Source organism: Brassica oleracea, chromosome C6 (genome assembly GCF_000695525.1).
Source record: "Brassica oleracea var. oleracea cultivar TO1000 chromosome C6, BOL, whole genome shotgun sequence".
NCBI lineage: Eukaryota > Viridiplantae > Streptophyta > Magnoliopsida > Brassicales > Brassicaceae > Brassica > Brassica oleracea.
Genome location: NC_027753.1, coordinates 27497073 through 27516965, shown reverse-complemented (window position 1 = coordinate 27516965; position 19893 = coordinate 27497073). Strand labels below are relative to the sequence as shown.

The 19893-nt window shown below is 38.3% G+C and overlaps 3 protein-coding genes and 2 pseudogenes across 3 annotated transcripts; 1 reads left to right on the top strand and 4 right to left on the bottom strand.

The window, feature by feature from the left end:
• Positions 1-1028: 1028 nt before the first annotated feature.
• On the bottom strand, positions 1029-4260 carry LOC106298888 (leucine-rich repeat receptor-like protein kinase PEPR2). Its single transcript, XM_013735017.1, has 3 exons — positions 3698-4260; positions 3406-3480; positions 1029-3315 (listed from the first exon to the last, which is right to left on the bottom strand). Exons 1-3 carry the CDS (start codon positions 4233-4235, stop codon positions 1154-1156), a joined length of 2775 nt encoding a protein of 924 aa, XP_013590471.1. The 5' UTR covers positions 4236-4260; the 3' UTR covers positions 1029-1153.
• A 1175-nt stretch (positions 4261-5435) lies between these two features.
• On the bottom strand, positions 5436-9102 carry LOC106298263 (LRR receptor-like serine/threonine-protein kinase GSO2). Its single transcript, XM_013734360.1, has 5 exons — positions 8663-9102; positions 8318-8473; positions 8101-8175; positions 7947-8021; positions 5436-7852 (listed from the first exon to the last, which is right to left on the bottom strand). Exons 1-5 carry the CDS (start codon positions 9096-9098, stop codon positions 5667-5669), a joined length of 2928 nt encoding a protein of 975 aa, XP_013589814.1. The 5' UTR covers positions 9099-9102; the 3' UTR covers positions 5436-5666.
• A 778-nt stretch (positions 9103-9880) lies between these two features.
• Positions 9881-13622, bottom strand: LOC106299835 (annotated as a pseudogene).
• Positions 13623-13804: 182 nt separating this feature from the next.
• Positions 13805-16171, top strand: LOC106301127 (glycerophosphodiester phosphodiesterase GDPD5-like). The gene is made up of 8 exons (XM_013737453.1): positions 13805-13916; positions 14295-14473; positions 14603-14786; positions 14872-14946; positions 15031-15140; positions 15240-15458; positions 15547-15702; positions 15788-16171. Exons 1-8 carry the CDS (start codon positions 13904-13906, stop codon positions 16025-16027), a joined length of 1176 nt encoding a protein of 391 aa, XP_013592907.1. The 5' UTR covers positions 13805-13903; the 3' UTR covers positions 16028-16171.
• Positions 16172-16347: 176 nt separating this feature from the next.
• Positions 16348-19893, bottom strand: part of LOC106301126 — an 11280-nt pseudogene continuing 7734 nt past the window's right edge.

Genomic DNA, 19893 nt, shown 5'->3' with positions numbered 1-19893 from the left:
GGAGTAACGAGAACGCGAGCGACTTCATGGCGTCGCTTTAGGAAGGTCGCTCTGAGAAGTGGGACACAGCGACTTCGTGATGTCGCTCCGGGAGGTCGCTCTGGGCAAGTCGCTTCACGGGGTGAGTATGGCGAGCGACTTCACGGGGTCGCTCCAGCTAGGTCGCTCTGAGAGGTGCTTTGGAGCGACCTCATGACGTCGCTGCGGAACCTCGCTCCCCTGCTCTGCTCGTCCAATGATCGCTTTAAACACTTCTTTTGAGCTCCAAATGCACCCAAATGCCTCCAAGAACTCCATGTGGTACTCCAATACTTGATAAAGACTCATGTATGTAAAATGCAACATAAACATGACTAAATCTTAGTCTATATGATCAAAATGCACATGGGTGAATGGATAAAACAATATAAATATGCAAGATATCACTTACTGTGTACTCCGTAAATATGGCGACTGTGAGGATTGCTATTGAAGAAGAAGATAATGAAGATATGGAAACTTTATAGACCCTAATTATTTAAGTAAGAATGGGTTTCCTTTTAAATGATTTTCCATAAGAGAGAAGTTAATGAGTAGAAATGACACATATAAACATCAGAAACGTTTCCAAAAAGTTTGATGCCTCCACCATCTCCGAAACGTTTCAGAAACATCCCCGCCATGTCCCCACTCTCAGTCCCTGTCTCGGACTCCCAGCTGGTACGTGAGACGTCAATGAAATGCCGTCCCCGTGGGTCTTAGGGTAAGACTCATTTAGCATGCGATAGGTCATGTCAAATCAACTGAATGTTTTTGTATCGATCGGTATGTCTTGAGCTTCTTAACAAAGCTTTATTTTTTAACTCAACCCTGCTTTTGGATCCATACCCTTACGATCTTAATGATCGTATAAGTGAAAAGACTCTGTATTATACTATTATTTCTACTTTGAGATTGTTTCATGCAAATGTTCTGTGTTTCTGAAGATTATATATTGAACTAACCACCAAATTAACCAGCACCAAGATTGAAGCATTACATTTCAAAGGCAACAGCACATGATAAACAAAAAACAAGCTATGCTCTCGTTTCGTTTCACAAAACTAGAGGTTTTAGAGAAGAAGAGGACAGTAAAGAAACTAGGACAATCATGAGTTTGGCGCCAACAGTAGTTTTACCACAATAGATTCCTCACCTTGTTGATAAACACCTCAACGATGTAGAACCAAAATCTACTCCAAGGGGAATCAAAAGAGAGTGATGCGAATAACCCAATAAGTATTGTCACGTAGGTTGCAGCCGAACTCCAGTAGAAAGATACCATGTCGATTAAGCTGTCATCATCCTTCACTTCATTATCTGATTCTGGAGAAGTAACATTCTTGCAGCTTGTATTGGTTGGTTGCCCACAGAGAAGAAGATTACCTAAGTAGCTTTGTGTATCAAACGTGTTAAACTGTTTTCCCTGTGGAATGACTCCTGATAAGTTGTTGTATGAGACGTTGAAGACCGCTAGACTGCTTAGCGCTGTTAGCTGCGGTGGGATCCAGCCATGTAATCTGTTGAAAGAAAGATCAAGGCTTTCCAAATTCCTTATACCTGAGAATGTCGCTGGTACCACTCCTGATAAGTAGTTGTGAGAAAGATTGAGAGCTCGTAACTTCAAAAGATCTCCAAGCCCTGATGGGATCTCACCGGTGAGCTCATTTTCCGAGAGATCAAGTCCGTACAAGTAGTTGAGAATCCCGCCTCTGTAAGCATCATATCGATGTTTTGTTGCAAATTCAATATCATATTGAGTGTCTGACAGGTAGGCCATTCTAAAAGGATCTGAAATATACACTGACATTTTCAAACTCAAATAGCTAAAAGAATCTGTGGAAGTGGAGTCACCAGGAGCAACGACAGCAACGCCCAAACTGTAGCTGTATGGTGCATCCTCTTTCCCTAAACCAAGTGATGTGTTGCTAAGACATGAAGGTATAGAACCACTTAATCTGTTGTTAGCCAGATCAAGAAGGTGGATGTTGCTGAGGCCACACAGCTGGCGAGGAATACGGCCTGTTAAATTATTCCCCCGAAGAAGGATGTTGGTGGTTTGAGTGTTGATGAACTCCGGGATATTCCCTGATAGTCTGTTGTTTCTGAGATCAAGTACTACGACATTCGCTAGAAATGTGTCTGGAATAGGCCCTGACAAGTTGTTGTCTTGGAGGTATAATACCACCGGGGTCCTGAAACTGATTTCTGAAGGTAAGCCCCCAGATAAACCGTTTCCAGAGAGATCCAACAGCCGAAGGCTGAATATGTTGAACAAGGAAGGAGGTATTTCACCTTCCAACATATTGTTTGAGAGTTGTAATGCGCCTAGGAACTGGTTTTGTCCGATCCAGCTTGGAATACCACCTGTGAGATTGTTGTGCGAAACGTCAAGCATATACAAAGATCTCAATCTCCTCAAACCTTGTCCAATTGTTCCCGTGAACTGATTGTTATCCATGGAGAGCTGAGATACACGAGTGAAGTTTGTTGATTCTGGAAAAGCCTCTCCACTTAGTTTGTTATGTGACAGCTTCAAGATTGACAAGGAATAACAACCCTCTACGAAACTTCTTGGTAGCTTCCCGCCAAAACTGTTGTGAGATATATCAAGATTATTAATACTCTTCATGTTACCCAGAGAGGATGGCATGCTTCCTTGAAAACCGTTCTTTGAGATATTCAGAGACAGTAAATGAGGAAGTATCCATCCAATGTTCTCAGGTAATAGATGGTTGAATTTGTTAACCGACAGATCCAGGAACAGCAGATTTTGTGCTGATCTTGGCAGCTGAAAGCTTGTCAAATAGTTATTCTGCAGAAGCAACACGTCAAGTTTTGTATTGTTTGCCAACAGCCAGGATGGAAACTGTCCAGATATGTTGTTGTTGGAGAGATCAACATGGCGCAAATCCTTTTGGTGTAGGAGAAAATCAGGAACCTTCTCCAAGTTGCAAGAGCGTAATGCAATAGCATTTAACTGAAATTTGGGCTTCCAAGAATCGTCTGAAACCACTTGGAATGAGTTGGATCTTGAATTAACTCCAAACACCTTAAGCATTGAGAGGTTGGCAAGGGAATCAAGGGAGAAGAAGCCTTCAAAATTGTTATCGAACAATGAGAAGTACTCAAGGGATTCAAGGTTAGCGAGAGAAGATGGTATCTTCCCACTCATTTGGTTCGAGGAGAGATCAAGAACTCGAAGTCCAGTCAAGCCAGTTAAACATAAAGGAAAGTCACCTACAAGATAGTTTTGACTGAGATCGAGCTCTTGTAGATTCTTCAGTTTGCAAATCCCTACGGTAATCAAATGCAAAACATTAATTCACATAATCAAAAGTGAATTCACAACTTTAATGGAAAACTTAAAGCTATGAACTGACTTGCCTTGCAATTCCATTGAGCCAGAAAATCCATTACCACTTAAATCCAAAAATTTCAGCTTCACCAAGGCAGAAAGCTCTGTGACAATACAAAACCACACAAAGGTAGACACCTTTACTAACGTACATGGTTATCGAAAACATGATGCAAACCATATAAAAATGTTATATGCAGCCGTTAAGAAAAAATTGTACTCAGGTCTTATTTCCAATTTTTTCAAATCTATAAGTTCTTAAAGGGTTTCCAGCAAACATAAGATGAAATAAGCCATGCTAGTTACAAATTAAAAACACACCTTTAGCAGGAAAAGGGCTACTCATGTTGTTTCCCTGAAGAAGCAGAGTTGTAAGTGATGTAGCAGCATTAAGAAAAGGAAAGACGCTGATGTTGAATTTATTTGACGAGAGATCAAGAATCTCCAGGTTTCTTAATCTACTGAGGCTTTTATAACCTTCCGGACCATCGAAGAAACCACCAAATTTGGACTCTGATAGGTCTACACTTTGAACTTCTTCAAAGGGATGCAGCAAAGAAAAGTTTAGGAGAGAACTCTTTTTGAGATTCAGTCCACGAATGGAAAGCTCGAGTACCCGCCCGCTTGTAGAATTGCACTTAACACGCTCCCATTGACAGCAGTCGCTCGTGGTGTCATTGGTCCAAGTAGGGAGAACAGGTTCGGATTGCCCTTCTTCAGTAGTTGAGATCAAGAATTTCTTGAGGTCCAACAACGCGTTCCTTTCTTTCAAAATACAGCTTTTGTATCCATGCGGCTGCCCCAACAATAGTATCATCACCCATATCAAGTATTGTTTTAAGAAAAGCTTTCCTTCCATTGCAAATAAGTTAATAAAAAAAAAAGCAAATGAAAATGAACTTCAATGTTGGTTCAATGCAAACACCTCAACGGTTATAAGAATTCAACAAGAAAGGGTAGAAAAGGTCAAAGTCTCTGTTTATGAAAAGACTTGAAAGTCATGAGACATACGTAAATGAGTGATCGCTATCGTTTACTTTGAATGGTATGGTAGACAAGTCAAGGTCTTTGTAGAAAACACTCATAACAAATAAGACAAGGATATTAATTTTTTTTTAAAAATAGCATGTTGCTAGAAATGTTTTTTTTTTGTTGTTGTGTTAAAATTAATCAATAAATGAATATCTAACCTAGGCATTACATATAAACCCAGAATCAAATATTAAACCGAAACTGAATTGAAAAAAACTGAATCCAAACCGACAAATAACTGAATGGTTTTTATATCTCTGGGATCAAAAACTCGAAACCAAACTAGAACTGAACCAAAAACCAAATAGGTACCCAAATATTATAAATACGGTTTATATACCTAAAAATATTAATTATATTTATTTTAAGATTATTAAATACTTTTAAAATACAACTTAAAAACCGAACTACCTAAAAAATCACATTATACAAATATTTTTTATCTAAAATATTTAAAATTATATGTATTATTCGAAGGAACCAAACTATTCGATTATTTTATCTAAAATATTAAATTTATCCGAACTACCTGATATTTAATATTAAAAAAAAACTGAAAATATAATTTTTTATCCGAATTATCCAAATTTACCCAAAAAATTTGAACTGAACCGAAACCGGATTGGAACCAAAATTTATCAGATATTAATCGGTTCTTAACATTGTTATCTGAACTGAACTGAAAAGCAAAGTAACCAAACCAGAACCGAGAATCACCGCGAATCAAACTGAACTGAAAACCGAATGTACGCGCCAACCATAAGTTTAAATATCGATGAACTGCCCCCTAGACTTGAGAAAAGCCTAACAGGTCATGGAATTCATTATGTGATTCTTGCTTTAGTATACAAAAATTTAATCGGGATTTAATCTGCGAATCACTATATTCGGATCCCATGATCTAAGCCATCCATACATGATATGCGAACGCACATGGCCAATAATATCAGGGAGGTCCACAGATTTTGCAACTTATGCAAACTTATTCTTCAATTGTAAAACATGAAGTTGAGATTGTTTCAAGCATTACATTATTCAAAGAAAAATACAATAACCGTTCAGAGGAACCACCACCAAAGTAGTTTTAAGATATATTTGATGCATTAAATTATTCAACGAAAAAAAGATAATAACAGTTCAGAGGAACCAACCATAAATTTAGTTCCGACTTTGCTAATAATTTTTTTTTTGAAGAACTGCAATAAATCGGGACGAATAAAACAACTACCACATTAAAGGATTTAACACCAATAGTAGATTACCATAACAAGTTCCTCACCTTGCGTATGAAAACATCAACAATGTAGAACCAAGCTCTGCTCCAAGGAGAATCAATAGAGAGAAATGCAAGTATTCCAAGAAGTACTGTCACATAAGCTGCAACAATACTCCAGTAGAAAGAGACCATGTCTATTGTGGATTCATCAGCTTCCACTTCATTATCTGGTTCTTGGATGTTATTGGTCTCACAACTTTTGTTGGTTGGTTTCCCACAAAGAAGAGGATTACCTAAGTAGCTTTGTATATCAAACGTGTTAAACTGTTTTCCCTGTGGAATGGCTCCTGATAAGTTGTTGTATGTGACCTTGAAAACAGCAAGTCTGCTTAGCTCTGTTAGTTCTGCTGGAATACGGCCTTCTAATCTGTTAAAGGAGAGATCAAGGCTTTCAACATTCTTCAAACCTGAGAAGCTTTTTGGTATCACACCTGACAAATAGTTGTGAGAAAAATTGAGAGCATAAAGTTCCAGAAGATCTCCTAGCTCTACTGGAATCTCACCAGCAAGCTCATTTTCTGAGAGATCTAGTCCAAACATATATTTGAGAATTCCACCCATGTAGGCATCATATCGGTGTTTTGTTGCAAACTCAATTTTTGTCTGGGTGTCATGCATGAAGTACCAGTTAATAGGATCTAGCACAAGAAGAGATTTGAAATGTCTACCATCATTTTCTGTGGAAGTTGAATCTTGTTCCAGAGTAAAAGCATCCTTGAAATTACTACCCATGTAGCCCCACTTAAAATCATAATCATATGACATATCCTCTTTTCCCAAACCAAATGATGTATGGCTAAGACATGAAGGTATGGATCCATTCAGTTTGTTATCAGCTAGATCCAGAAGATGGATGTTTCTTAGGCCACACAGCTGATGAGGAATATGACCTGTTAAGTTATTCCCCCGCAGAAGAAGAATACTGATGTTTTGGGTGTTGACGAACTCCGGAATGTTTCCAGACAATCTGTTGTTTCTGAGATCAAGTATAGTGACATTCACTAGCAACGTGGCGGGAATAGATCCTGATAAATTGTTGTCTTGTAGGAATAAAGCCACAGGATTTGCAGAACTGACGTGTGGAGGTATACCCCCAGATAAAATGTTTGCAGAGAGGTCCAACAACAGAAGATTGGAAATGTTGAACAAGGACACATGTACTTCACCTTCCAGCAAGTTGTTTGATAGCAGTATTGCATTTAAAGACGAAAGTTCCCCAATCCAACTTGGAATAACACCTGTGAGATTGTTGTTCGAAATGTCAAGCAGTAACAAGTATTCCAATTTTCGCAAACCTTGTCCGATCTTCCCTGTAAACAGATTGTTATCCATAGACAGCTCCCATATATGAGTGAAGTTTGTTGAACTTGGTAAAATCTCTCCACTTAGTTTATTATGTGAAAGTTTCAAGATTCTTAATGAATAACAACCCTCCACAAAACTTCTTTGTAGCTTCCCGTGGAAACTATTGTGAGAAATATCCAAAAACTGAATACTTTTCATGAAACCTAGAGAAGATGGCAGATCTCCTTGAAACCTGTTATTTGATATATTCAAAGACGCTAAATGCGGAAGCACCAAACCAATGTTCCCAGGAAACAGGTGACTGAAGCCATTCACCGACATGTCCAGCATAAGAATATCATGAGCAGACTGTGGTAGCTGAAAGCTCGTAAAGTTATTATTCTGTAGAGTTAAAACTTTGAGTTCCGTATTGTTCTCCATTAGCCAAGAAGGAAAATCTCCAGGTATTTTATTGTGAGAGAGATCAACTTGACGTAGACCCTTCTGATGTAGGAGAAAATAAGGAACCTTCTCCAAGTTGCATGATCGTAGTACAATAACATTCAACTGAAATTTTGGCTTCCAAGAACTTGCAGACTCTACTTGAAGTGAGTTGGATAGTGAACCGAGTTTGAGCACCCTCAGCTCTGAGAAGTTCGCAAACGAAACAACTGAGAAGAAGCCTTCAAAGTTGTTGTCAAACAACGATAAGTACTCAAGGGATTCAAGGCTACCAAGAGCAGATGGTACCTTCCCAGTCATTTGGTTCGATGATAGATCAAGAACTCGAAGTCCAGTTAAGTTAGTTAAACATAAGGGAAACTGACCAGACAGTTTGTTTCGACTCAAATCAAGCTCTTGCAGATTCTTCAGTTTACAAATCCCTATGTTAATCAAACGCAGAAGGTAAGTCGCTTGCATAAACGTGATTACAACCACAAATTTTATGTTTAATTAGAAATATTTGAGCCAACTTGCCTTGCAATTCCATTGAGCCAGACAATTCATTATCACTTACATCCAGAGCTTCCAACTTACTCAGGGTAGAGAGCTCTGCCACAAAAAGGTAAACACAAACCATTACGTTTATTAAATTCCCACTGTATAAAAGAAAGGAAAGCATATGAACTACCTTGTACTGGTATGGAGCCATTGAATCTGTTATCACTTAGGTCCAGCAGTTTCAAGTTTGTCAATTCTTTAAGTTCTGAAACAGAGCCCAACTAATAATGACTCAAACAGAATGAAGATAAAGTTAATAACAATAATTATGAAAATAGAATAGTTTGAACGAAAAATATAACCAAGAGCTACATCATGCTTAGCTACAAATGAGAACAAAAACACACCGTTAAGAGGAGATGGGCCATCCAAGTTGTTGCCCCGCAGAAACAAAGTTGTAAGTGATGTAGCAGCACTAAGAAAAGGAAAAATGCTGTTGTTGAATTTATTTGAAGAAAAATCCAGAATCTCCAGGTTTCTTAATCTGCTTAGGCTATTATGACCTGCAAACAAACTTATCTATTGGATGAAGGCACACAAGAATATTGCTCAGCATATCCGAAATACAATCACAAAGATATAGGTTCCTTAAAGAAGTAGACGGTAGACCCCTAACTCAAGGAAAATATCAAAGTTCCAATGAAAAAAACAGAACGCTAAAACCTAACCACTAGGCGAAAAGCCTGGTATACCTTCAACATCATCAAACAAGCCAGAAAATTGGTTGAATGCATCATCATTGAATTCATTCTCTTTGTACGCAGATAAGTTTATGAATCTGGACTTGGACAAGTTGAGACTTCGAATTTCTTCAAAGGGATGCAGCAAAGAAAGATTTAGGAGAGAACTCTCTTTGAGGTGAAGTGTACCAAAGGCAATATCAGTCACCCGTTTGCTTGTACGATTGCACTCAAGGCCCTCCCAATGGCAGCAATTGCTATTTGTGTCGTTAGTCCAAGTAGGGAAAACAGAGTTGGATTCCCCTTCTTCAGTAATTGAGATTATGTATCTCTTGAGCTCCAACAAAGCTATGCTTTCTTTCTGAACGCAGCTTTGGTATCCATGTAGCTGCCCCAACAGTAAGATCACCCATGTCAAGTATTTTCCCAAAGACATCTTCCCCTCCATTATAAATTTGATAACACAAGCAAATGAAGAAGAATCCAAAATGACTGTAAATAGCATAGTTTTATATTTAGAAAAGTCAAAAGTTACTTTAAATGAGACCACTGAAAGTCATGTGACTTTCGTAGCGTGAGCAATCATTATCCTACAAGTCAAGTTAAATTCATGTTTTGCTTATATTATAGTAACCAGATAAGCTTCAAGGAAAGAAAATAAACGAGAGCCGTCTCTTTTTCACATTGAATTATTTCTTGGTGTTAAGACATCTCAACAAAAACTATTGAAATAATTAAAGAATATTTCACTTTTTCTTGTTGAAACGTAGCCTAACTAGATTTGAGTCGAAGGTCAGGGATGATGGGGCTCTCTAGGATTGTTTGCATTACTACGTCTCCGTCACGGGCGATGGCATGACAAAGGGTATTATCACCAAGGCCACTACATCTGGTGTAACACCTACCTAAGTGATACATCGATTCAGCGAACACCAAAATACAGAGGGGGATTTAAAACCTACCAAGTTGCACGAGACTGTATAATTTCTAGTCAAAATGCTCTGTGCGCAACTGTAATTGGCATAAATATAAAGATTATTCAAAAAATATATATAACAAATGGGGAATTTTCTTTAATTTACTTTCAATACTTTTTTTGTGTAATCTTTCTACTTCGATCACGCAAAATATGTAGTGAATTAATCACCAAACCAGCTGCAAGATATGTTTTAGGCATTACATTTATTCAAAAAAAAAAAGACAATACATAAGATGACACATTATGTTCTGGTGTTGTTACACAAAAGCAGCTTTTTGAAGAACAGCCATAAATAGGGAAAAACGAAGGAACTAGCACAGTAAAAGATGTGATACAATAAACATTACCACAACCAACTCCTCGCTTTGTAGATGAAAGCATCAACGCTGTAGAACCAAAATCTGCTCCAAGGAGAATCGAAAGAGAAAGACGCAAAAATTCCAATGAGTATGGTCACATAGGCTGCAACAAGAATATAGTAGAAAGATTTCATATCGATTGTGGATTCATCCTCTTCCAATCCATCATCTGCTTCTTGAAAGTTATTGCTCTTGCAGCTTATGTTGGTTGGTTTCCCACAGAGACGGGGATTACCTAAGTAGCTTCGTGTTTCAAAGGTGTTAAACTGTCTTCCCAGTGGAATGGCTCCTAATAAGTTGTTGTATGATACATTGAAGACAGCTAGGCTGCTCAGCTCTGCTAGTTGTGGTGGGATCCGACCTTGTAGTCTGTTTTAAGAAAGATCAAGGCTTTCCATGTTCTTGAGACCTGAAAAGCTTGTGAGAAAGATTTAAAGCATGAAACTCCTTAGGACCTCCAAGCTCTACTGGAATCTCACCGCTCAGCTCATTATCTGAGAGATCCATTCCAATCAAATATCCTAGGTTTCCACCCATGTAGGCGTCAAATCTGCCTTTTGTTGCAAATCCTATTTTTGTTTGGGTGCGAACATCATATTCATATGTTGTAAACTGATCCAGTATAAGCAGAGATTTGAAATATGTACCGACATCTCGTGTGGAAATGGAGTCCCTGTCCAGATAAGAAAGTTGTGATAATCCAAGTGATTCAATGCCAAAATCATAAATTGTCGCATACACTTTTCTCAAATCAGATGATATATTGCTTAGACATGAAGGTATTGAACCACTCAATCTATTGTTAGCAAGATCCAGAAAGTGAATGCTTGTTAGGGAACATAACTGGCTAGGAATCTGCCCTGTTAAATTATTCCCACGCAAAAGAAGAAAACTGGTTCTTTCGTTGCTGATAAACTCTGGAATGTTCCCATAAAATCTGTTATTTCTCAGATCAAGTAGAGAAACATTTAACAGCAATGTATTTGGAATAACCCCTGATAAATTATTGTCTTGCAGCAATAACACTACTGAAGTTCCAGAATTAACGTGTGGAGGTATGGCCCCAGATAAAGAGTTTGCAGAGAGGTCAAGTAGCCTAATAAGACTGGATATGCTGACCAAAGAAATAGGTATTTCACCTTCCAATGAGTTGTTTGAAAGCAGCAGAGCAGAGACAGGAAGTTCGCCAATCCAGCTTGGAATAACACCGGTTAGATTGTTATTTGAAATGTCAAGCAGTGACAAGTTTATCAGCCTCCGTAAACCATGTCCAATCCGTCCTGTGAAATGATTGTTATCCAGAAACAACACATTGACACCAGTAAAGTTGACTGATTCTTGAAAAATCTCGCCACTTAGTTTGTTGTATGAAAGCTTCAAGATTACCAAGGAATAACAACCCTCTACAAAAGCTCTAGGTAACTTCCCGTGGAAGCTGTTGTGAGATAGATATATTCAATACTCCTCATGTTGCCCAGTGAAGATGGCAGATTTCCTTCAGAACCGTTCTTCGAGATATTCATATACGATAAATCAGGAAGTATCCACCCAATGCTCTCAGGAAGCAAGCCAGTGAGTTTATTAACAGAAAAATCCAACCAATGCAGATTATGATCAGATTCAGGAAGCTGGAAGCTCCTAATGAAGTTATTCTGCAGATGCAAATTTTCGAGTTTCGTATTGTTCACCAACAGCCAAGAAGGGAAAGTTCCACTAATATTATTGTCAGAGAGATCAACATGACGCAAATCCTTCTGGTGTAGGAGAAAATGAGGAACCTTCTTCAAGTTGCATGATGGTAGTGCAATAACATTCAGCTGAAATTTTGGCTTCCAGAAACTTCCAGACTCTACCTGGAGTGAGTTGCCTTTTGAATCAAGTCTGAACACCCTAAGCTTTGAGAGGTTGGCGAGTAAACCAAGTGAGAAGGAGCCTTTGAAGTTGTTATTAGACAGCGACAAGTACTCCAGGGATTCAAGGTTACGGATAGCAGATGGTAGCTTCTCATTTAGTTGGTTAGATGAGAGATCAAGAACTCGAAGTCCATTGAAGCTAAGTAAGCATAAGGGAAACTGACCTACAAGTTTGTTTTGACTGAGATTGAGCTCCTCCAAATTCTTCAGTTCGCAAATACCTATGGTAATCGAACGCAAAACTTTTATTCACATGAGTATTCATTAATTCATCATTAGAGTTAATTCATAGGTTGAAGATCTACGCAGACTTGCCTTGCAGTTCCACTGATGTAGAAAATTCGTTACCATGTAGATCCAAAGCTTTCAGATTCCTCAGAGCATGAAAATCTGCCACAAAGCCGCACAAATGAAAACTCCTTTAAATAATAGCCGAAAGATGTACTAGACAGCCGTTAAATCGAATTTACACCCTCGAGAAGAAGGAAACATGAATGCAAAAGCTACCTCCCAGTGGTATTGAACTGTTAAATCTGTATTCACTTAGGTCCAGTACTTCCAAGTTCGTCAAATCTTTGAGTTCTGAAATAGAGTTTACCAAACAGAAGAATGATACAAACTGAGTTTAAGAGGTACAGAAAAAGTTAAACACTAATTTTTAGAAGAAAAAAAATACATCATCAAGAAATACACCGTGCTAGATACAAATGGAAAAGAAACAACCTTTAGCAGGAAATAGGCCATCCATGTTGTTCGAAGGAAGTAACAGAGTTCTAAGTGATGTAGCAGCATTAATAAATGGAAATATGCTGTTGTCGAATGCATTTTCAAAGAGATCCACAATCTCCAAGTTTCTTAATCTCCTTAGGCTTTTATAACCTGCAAATAAGAATTATTCCTAACCTTATAAAGATAACATTATCTCGCTCCAATCACACTACGTAAATTAATTTTTAAAATTTTGGGAGCCATATGCAAATGTTTCACTTGGTTATGCCCAGGACGATCCTGCTCCATTCACACTATGTACATGGAAAGGTAAAAGTAAGTGACGGTCCTATGGGATTGCAACATACAGCATGGGACACAAACGTCAAAGAAAATCTCAGTAGCATAAGGTATTTAACTTTCATAAATAAGCAACAAAGAACTAAGATGTAGTCCATCTAGATTCTTTAGAGAAGCAGAACGCTAACGGAGGGGAAAAATCAAAGTTCCAACGCAAATAAAAAAAAAAAATTTATCCATTATGAAAATTCTGGTATACCTTCCACATCATCAAACAAACCACTGAATCCTAACGAGGATAAGTCCAGAATTTGAATTCTTCAAAGGGATGCAGCAAAGAAAGATTTAGAGAACTCTCTCCGTAGAGCGCCCAACCAATGGAAAGCCTGATAACCCGCCCGCTAGCACGATCACACTTAACTTTCTCCCACTGGCAGCAATCGATCTTTGTGACATTAGTCCAAGTTGTTAAAAACTGGTTGGATTCTTTACTTGCGATAGTGTATTTCTTGAGGTCCAACAAAGCCACCCTTTCTTTCTCAATACAACTTATGTATCCATGTAGCTGCCCCAACAATAATATCACCAATATCAAGTATTGACCCAAGAAAAGCTTCCCCTCCATTGCAAGTAAGATAAAAAAAAAAAGCAAATGGGAAATAAGCTCCTAATCAAAGTGAGACTGGTTTCAACGCAAATACATCCATGGTAATACAAATTCAACAAGAAATGGTTGTGTTAGAAAAGTCAGAAGTCTCGTCTCATTTAGTGAAAGCACTTAAAAGTCATGTGACATGAGTAAAGTGATGGATCGCTATCGTTTACTTTGAATTGTATGATAAGATAAGACAAGTCAATGTTTCGTGGAAAAAAAGAAGCTCATAATGGTGTGAGATATATTTAAAAAAATAGATCCCAAAATCTTTCTTCTTAGTAAACGGACAGGAACCAATTGGGTGGCAGACAAGAAAATCGATTGATCTAAGAGCTTGTCATGATTCTTACAAGTAAGCTTTTCGAACTCCAACTTCTTTTATTTGTTTTTCTGGGTTTCTCACTGTTCTATTATTCTCCATCTGCTAGTATGCTTTTATTAAACCCCCATTAACTTGTGGATGGAGTTTGGAAAACTTGATCATTGCCCTTTGAGTTTCCCCTGTTCATCCATAAAAAAATTTGTAGCAAAATGAAAAGAGGAAGTACAAGTTTGGGTCTTTAGAAACTAGGCTTATATCTTATTCTATTGATTCTGTGGTTGGGTTTCCTATTGATCAGTTTTTCCCTTTTGTTTCTGCTGACACAACGGTAAAAAAAAAAAAAAGAGAATCAAGAATAACAAGGGAGTTTTTCCCTTTTTGTTTCTGTGGTTATTGTTCATCTTACAGGATGCTTACCATTGATATGGCTCTTTCTGCTTACTGCCTGTGCTGGAAGGACATTATACCCACTCCCTGGTAAAGGAGGCAAAGGCGCTAAGCTGCCTATTCAGACTTCACGTCCTTATAACATCGCACACAGAGGCTCCAATGGAGAGATCCCTGAAGAAACTGCTCCTGCATACTTGGTATACCATTGACATTTCCTTGATCAACCTCTCTCTCTCACTCTTTCATTTGATTATCTGGCTGGCATGGCTGTCTCTAGTTTGCTTGTTGAAGTGAATGCTTATAAGCAATTTTATTTTCTTTTTCAGAGAGCAATTGAAGAGGGTGCAGACTTCATAGAAACAGATGTCTTATCAACCAAAGATGGTGTGTTGATCTGTTTCCATGATTTCACCCTTCAAAACACAACCAATGTTGCCAGCCACAAGGAGTTTGCTGATCGTAATAGGACTTATGAGGTCCAAGGATCCAACATGACTGGCTTTTTCACTTGTACGTTCCACCCATGATTCTTATTTTGTTATTTTTCATACCTGAGTTGATGCATCCCAATAGGTGCTCTTTGATTTGCTTACAGTTGATTTTACACTAAAAGAACTAAAGAAACTACGGACAAAACAGAGATTTTCTTTTCGAAACCAGCAATACAACGGTTAGCTAATCCTTTCTTTCCTGGATTTCAATTGTTGGAAGAAACATCTACCCATGTCAATCTTTTGCTCTCTTTTTTTTCCAGGAAAGTACCCTATCATTACATTTGAAGAGTTTATCACCATTGCTCGGGACGCTCCTCGAGTTGTCGGTATATATCCTGAGATTAAAAATCCAGTTTTAATGAACCAGCATGTGGGTTACAATCCTACAAACTTGATTTCTACTTTTACTGCAGAAATATGATTGGTTTTTTTATCTCCCTTTCTTCTAATCACTGTTATATATCCACAGGTCAAATGGCCTGGTGGTGTGAGATTTGAGGATAAAGTGGTGGAGACACTTAAGAAGTATGGATATGGAGGCTCATATTTGTCCAAGAAGTGGTTGAAAAGACCATTGTTTATTCAGTCATTTGCCCCATCTTCTCTAGTTTACATATCAAACTTGATAGACTCGCCAAAAGTCTTACTAATAGACGATGTAACCGTGCTAACAGAAGACACTAACCAGGTCCATCCTCTGCTCTTCTTATTTGTTTACTTCTGAAAGTTCTTATTCTTTTGCTTAAGTGATTGATCAATCTTTCCTGCAAATCTAGACTTACGCAGAGATCACATCAGATGTGTATTTCAATTACATCAAGCAATATGTTGTCGGGATAGGACCTTGGAAGGACACAGTTGTTCCAGTAAGTAACAATTACACTCAAGCCCCCACAGATCTGGTTAAAAGAGCTCATGCACATAATCTAAAGGTCTGTTTCAAAACCTCCCACTAAGATTGAGTGTCTGGTTGGTGGAAACATGTTGCTAACTTCTTGAAAATGTATAAAAACTCAGGTGCATCCATACACGTACAGGAATGAAAACGAATTCTTACACCTAAACTTCAGCCAAGATCCATATAAGGAATATGAGTACTGGATCAATGAGATTGGTGTTGATGGACTCTTCACCGACTTCACTGGTAGCCTCCATAACTACCAAGAATGGACATCTCCGTTGTCTGAAACTTCCAAGTCTCCACGACAGCTCTTGAGTCAAATTGCTGCATTGGTCCTCCCTTATGAAAAAGCTTGATATACCACAGAGGAGTCTTCAAAATCAAATGTGTTTGCTTATTTCACGAGATTTATACATGAGAGACAAAAAACTATGTAAATCTTGGAGCATACTTCTATAATACCAAAAAGAAGGAAACAGTTTCTCTAAATAACTTCAGAGATATAGTACACAAATCAAACTCAGTCCCTCAAAGCTCTTAGACACAGAAAGTTGTGCAGCAAGGGAAGCAAATAACCATCTAGGGGGTGCGGTCAGAGGCATGATCAGCTTCTGCTTTAGGAGTAAAGGTTTATGATCGAATGCAACATGTCACACACACGGAAAAGTACCACAATGGAATTGACACAACAATGTATATACCATCATTGGACCAGTTTAGAGATAACTGATCTTAATCAATGTAATTTAGGATGACAAACTTTTCATCATGCGGTTAAAAGCATCGACAACACTAAACCAATCTCTACGCCAAGGAGAATCACAAGAGACTGAAGCGAGTATTACCAGCACTATGATCACATAGCCTACAACAAAACTCATGCGGAAAGATTCCATGAAGACTACATCTTCATCATCTTCAACCCCATCTTCTGGTTCTTCTGAAACATTGTTACTACAACTTCTACCTGTGGGTTTTCCACAGAGATGAGGATTACCAATGTAGCTGCTTTCATCGAAGGTGTTAAACTGTCTTCCCTGTGGAATGACGCCAGATAGATTGTTGTAAGAGACATTGAAGACAACAAGACTTCTCATCTCTGTCTGTTGTGATGGGATTCGGACTTGTAAACTGTTGAAAGAAAGGTCAAGGCTCTCCATATTGTCTAGCCTGGAAAAACTTTCTGGGAGGGCACCTGATAAACTGTTGCGTGAAAGATTCAGCGCATGTAGTTCCAAAAGATCTCCAAGCTCTTCTGGGATCTCACCACTGAGCTCATTTTCTGAGAGGTCCAACCCAAACATATATCTGAGATTTCCTCCCATGTAGGTATCGTACCGATGTTTTGCTGAAAAATTTATTTTAGTCTGGACGGCTGTGGTATACTCCATAGTAAAAGGGTCTAACACAAGCAGAGAGTTGTAATATCTTCTTGAATTTTTGGGGGTAATGCCGTCACTTTCCATACATATACTATCAAATCTTATGTTGAAATCGTAATCAGATGTCTCAGAGTAATCGTAATCAGATGTCTCAGAGTCTTTTCCTCTACCAAATGATGTCTTGCTCAGACATGAAGGTATGGATCCATTCAGTCTTTTGTTAGAAAGATCCAGGAGTTTGATTCTGCTGAAGTCACAAATGTTGAGAGGAATAGCGCCTGTTAAGTTGTTTCCCTTCAAAAGTAGAATACTGATGTTTTGAGTGTTGATGAACTCTGGAATATTACCAGAGAATTTGTTATTTCTGAGATCAAGAACGGAAACATTTTCCAGCAATGTGTCTGGGATAGTCCCTGTCAGGTTGTTATCTTCCAGGTTTAACACAACTTTAAACATTGAATTGAGCCGTGGAGGTATGGCCCCGGATAACTTGTTTGCAGAGAGGTCCAATGGTCCAAGAAAAGACATGTTGAACAAAGATATTGGTATTTCACCTTCCAACATATTGTTTGAAAGGGATAGCATATACAAGCTCCAAAGTTCTTCAATCCAGCTTGGAATAACACCTGTGAGATAGTTTTTTGACATGTCAAGTACCGTCAGTGATATCAACCTCTTCAAACCTTCTCCAATATTTCCACTGAACTGGTTGTTATCCATGAACAATACAGATAAGTCAGTAAAGTTCGGCGATATAGGAAAAAACCTCTCCACTTAGTTTGTTATGCGAAAGCTTCAAGAATTGCATGGAATAACAACCCATTTCAAAACTTCTCGGTAGCTTGATGTGTCGAGTTTTAACCCGATTATCTAACTGCAAGTGTACAGTAAAGTACGCAGTAGTAATGCGGGATCGAATCCACAGGGACCGATGATCACACGTAGAGTTGCAGACAAGTTAATAGCTACAGCGAACGAATATATATTTTTGATGGTTTTTATTTAATTTTCTTTAGTGTCACAAAACATAAACAAGCTGTAAAAAGATGATTTAAACGATTTGAAAACTATTTTAAAGCAAACGTTGGGCATTGGGAATTCTCAGGGATTTCTTTTTAATCAAAATACAATTAATGGCAGACACAGGGATATATTAAGAACCGTCTAGAACTCAAACACGATATTAGAATTAACCTACTTCCGTAGCGCTAATTCTCTATGTTATAGAAATCTCCACACTAACTTCCGCTGAGTTTCAATTTCTAAACAAGCATTAAGAACAGGTTCAATATATTCACAAAGCGCAATAACATCAACTTCCGAGGGTCAAGGACACTTTGCTCATCTAAAGCATTTTCGGAAGTTCAAACAATCACTTTCGGTGCATCAAACAATCTGAAATCATGAACTAAGTGATCAATTCAGTTCAAGCAGTAAGAAATCCATTAGATGAAGAACCAAAACGTAATCCCTTAGTCTACACACGTTTTATGAATCAAAACATCAAGAAATCCCCTATGAGAACCCCTAAACCCAACTAGATGACTACTCACACATAACTAAGCAAGAACAAAACGATTTTGATGAAGAAAACATGATAAGATTGAATTAAAACAGAGTAAAGGTTCAGAAGATCTTCTCCAAATGGTTTTGAGATGAACTCCTTTACAAATCTTCACAAATCACACAAAACAAATACAAAACTCTCAAATCTCTCTCAAGAACTTGTAAATCTCCTTCTTGGTCGCCCCTGGTCTTTTCTGAGTCTCAAAGGTCCAGTTCTTTTGTGAATTCTTGAGGGGAGTGGGTAAAAAGGAGTGAAAAGCTCGTTGGTGCGTGTGGAGCCCGTAGAGCGTGGGATCAGTCGATCCTCAGTGGTCGGATCGGTCGATCCAGTGCATGAACCCGTACGGCTTTTCCTCTTAGCTCTGGATTGGTCGATCCATAGACAATGGATCGGTCGATCTATGTCCTGTGCGATCAATACTTCTCATTCGGTCCATTGTTCGGTCCATCTTGCTTCTGATAAATCCCGAATGCGTTCTTTTCTTCCAAGCTATCTAGTAACCTGCATATTACACTTAAGAACACCAAAACGCATCAAATAGACCAAAACATTAATTAAAACCGACCATTTAATTGCTCCAAAACGAGTTTAAAACCGTTAAAAACACGGAATATCAACTCCCCCAGACTTGAATCTTTGCTTGTCCTCAAGTAAAGAGGATTAAAATTTGGGAGCTCACTAACCCTCAGTAGACCTTACCTTGGGATTTCGCTAACCACTTAAATCAGAGACTGTCAAGGCATTCATTCCAAATCCCCACCAAGACCGCGCAAACCTTTCCATATTTCAGACCTGCAAGTCTCAGTTTCAAGTAATCAACTCTTTACCGAAATCGAATATATACACTGCGATGCAATCACACACTTACAACACCCAATTTTTCTATTTACACCTCTAGACACACAGGTCCGTGTCTAACCACCTAAATGTTCCGATCCTACCTAAGCAGTCGGATGAACCATGTCTACCCTAATCTCTCCATTGTTTTTGCACATGTATGCACATATGATCAGTGTGTAAGAATGCATGGAGATGAAATAAAAGGGTAAGGTGTAGGTGTGGTACCAAACTATTGATGAGTCTGGCCATTCAGGATTATTAAAGAGTGGTAAAATGTGGTAAATAAAATCCTCAATGTGTATATGGTGTACCATTTCCTGATGTTGATTCCTGGTCAAAAGAAATTAAATTCATTAATGGTCAAAAATAGTTGAGTCGATTACAATTCACTGAGACTTGATAAAAGATTTAAGGAGAAGTTGCTTGGTCAAGT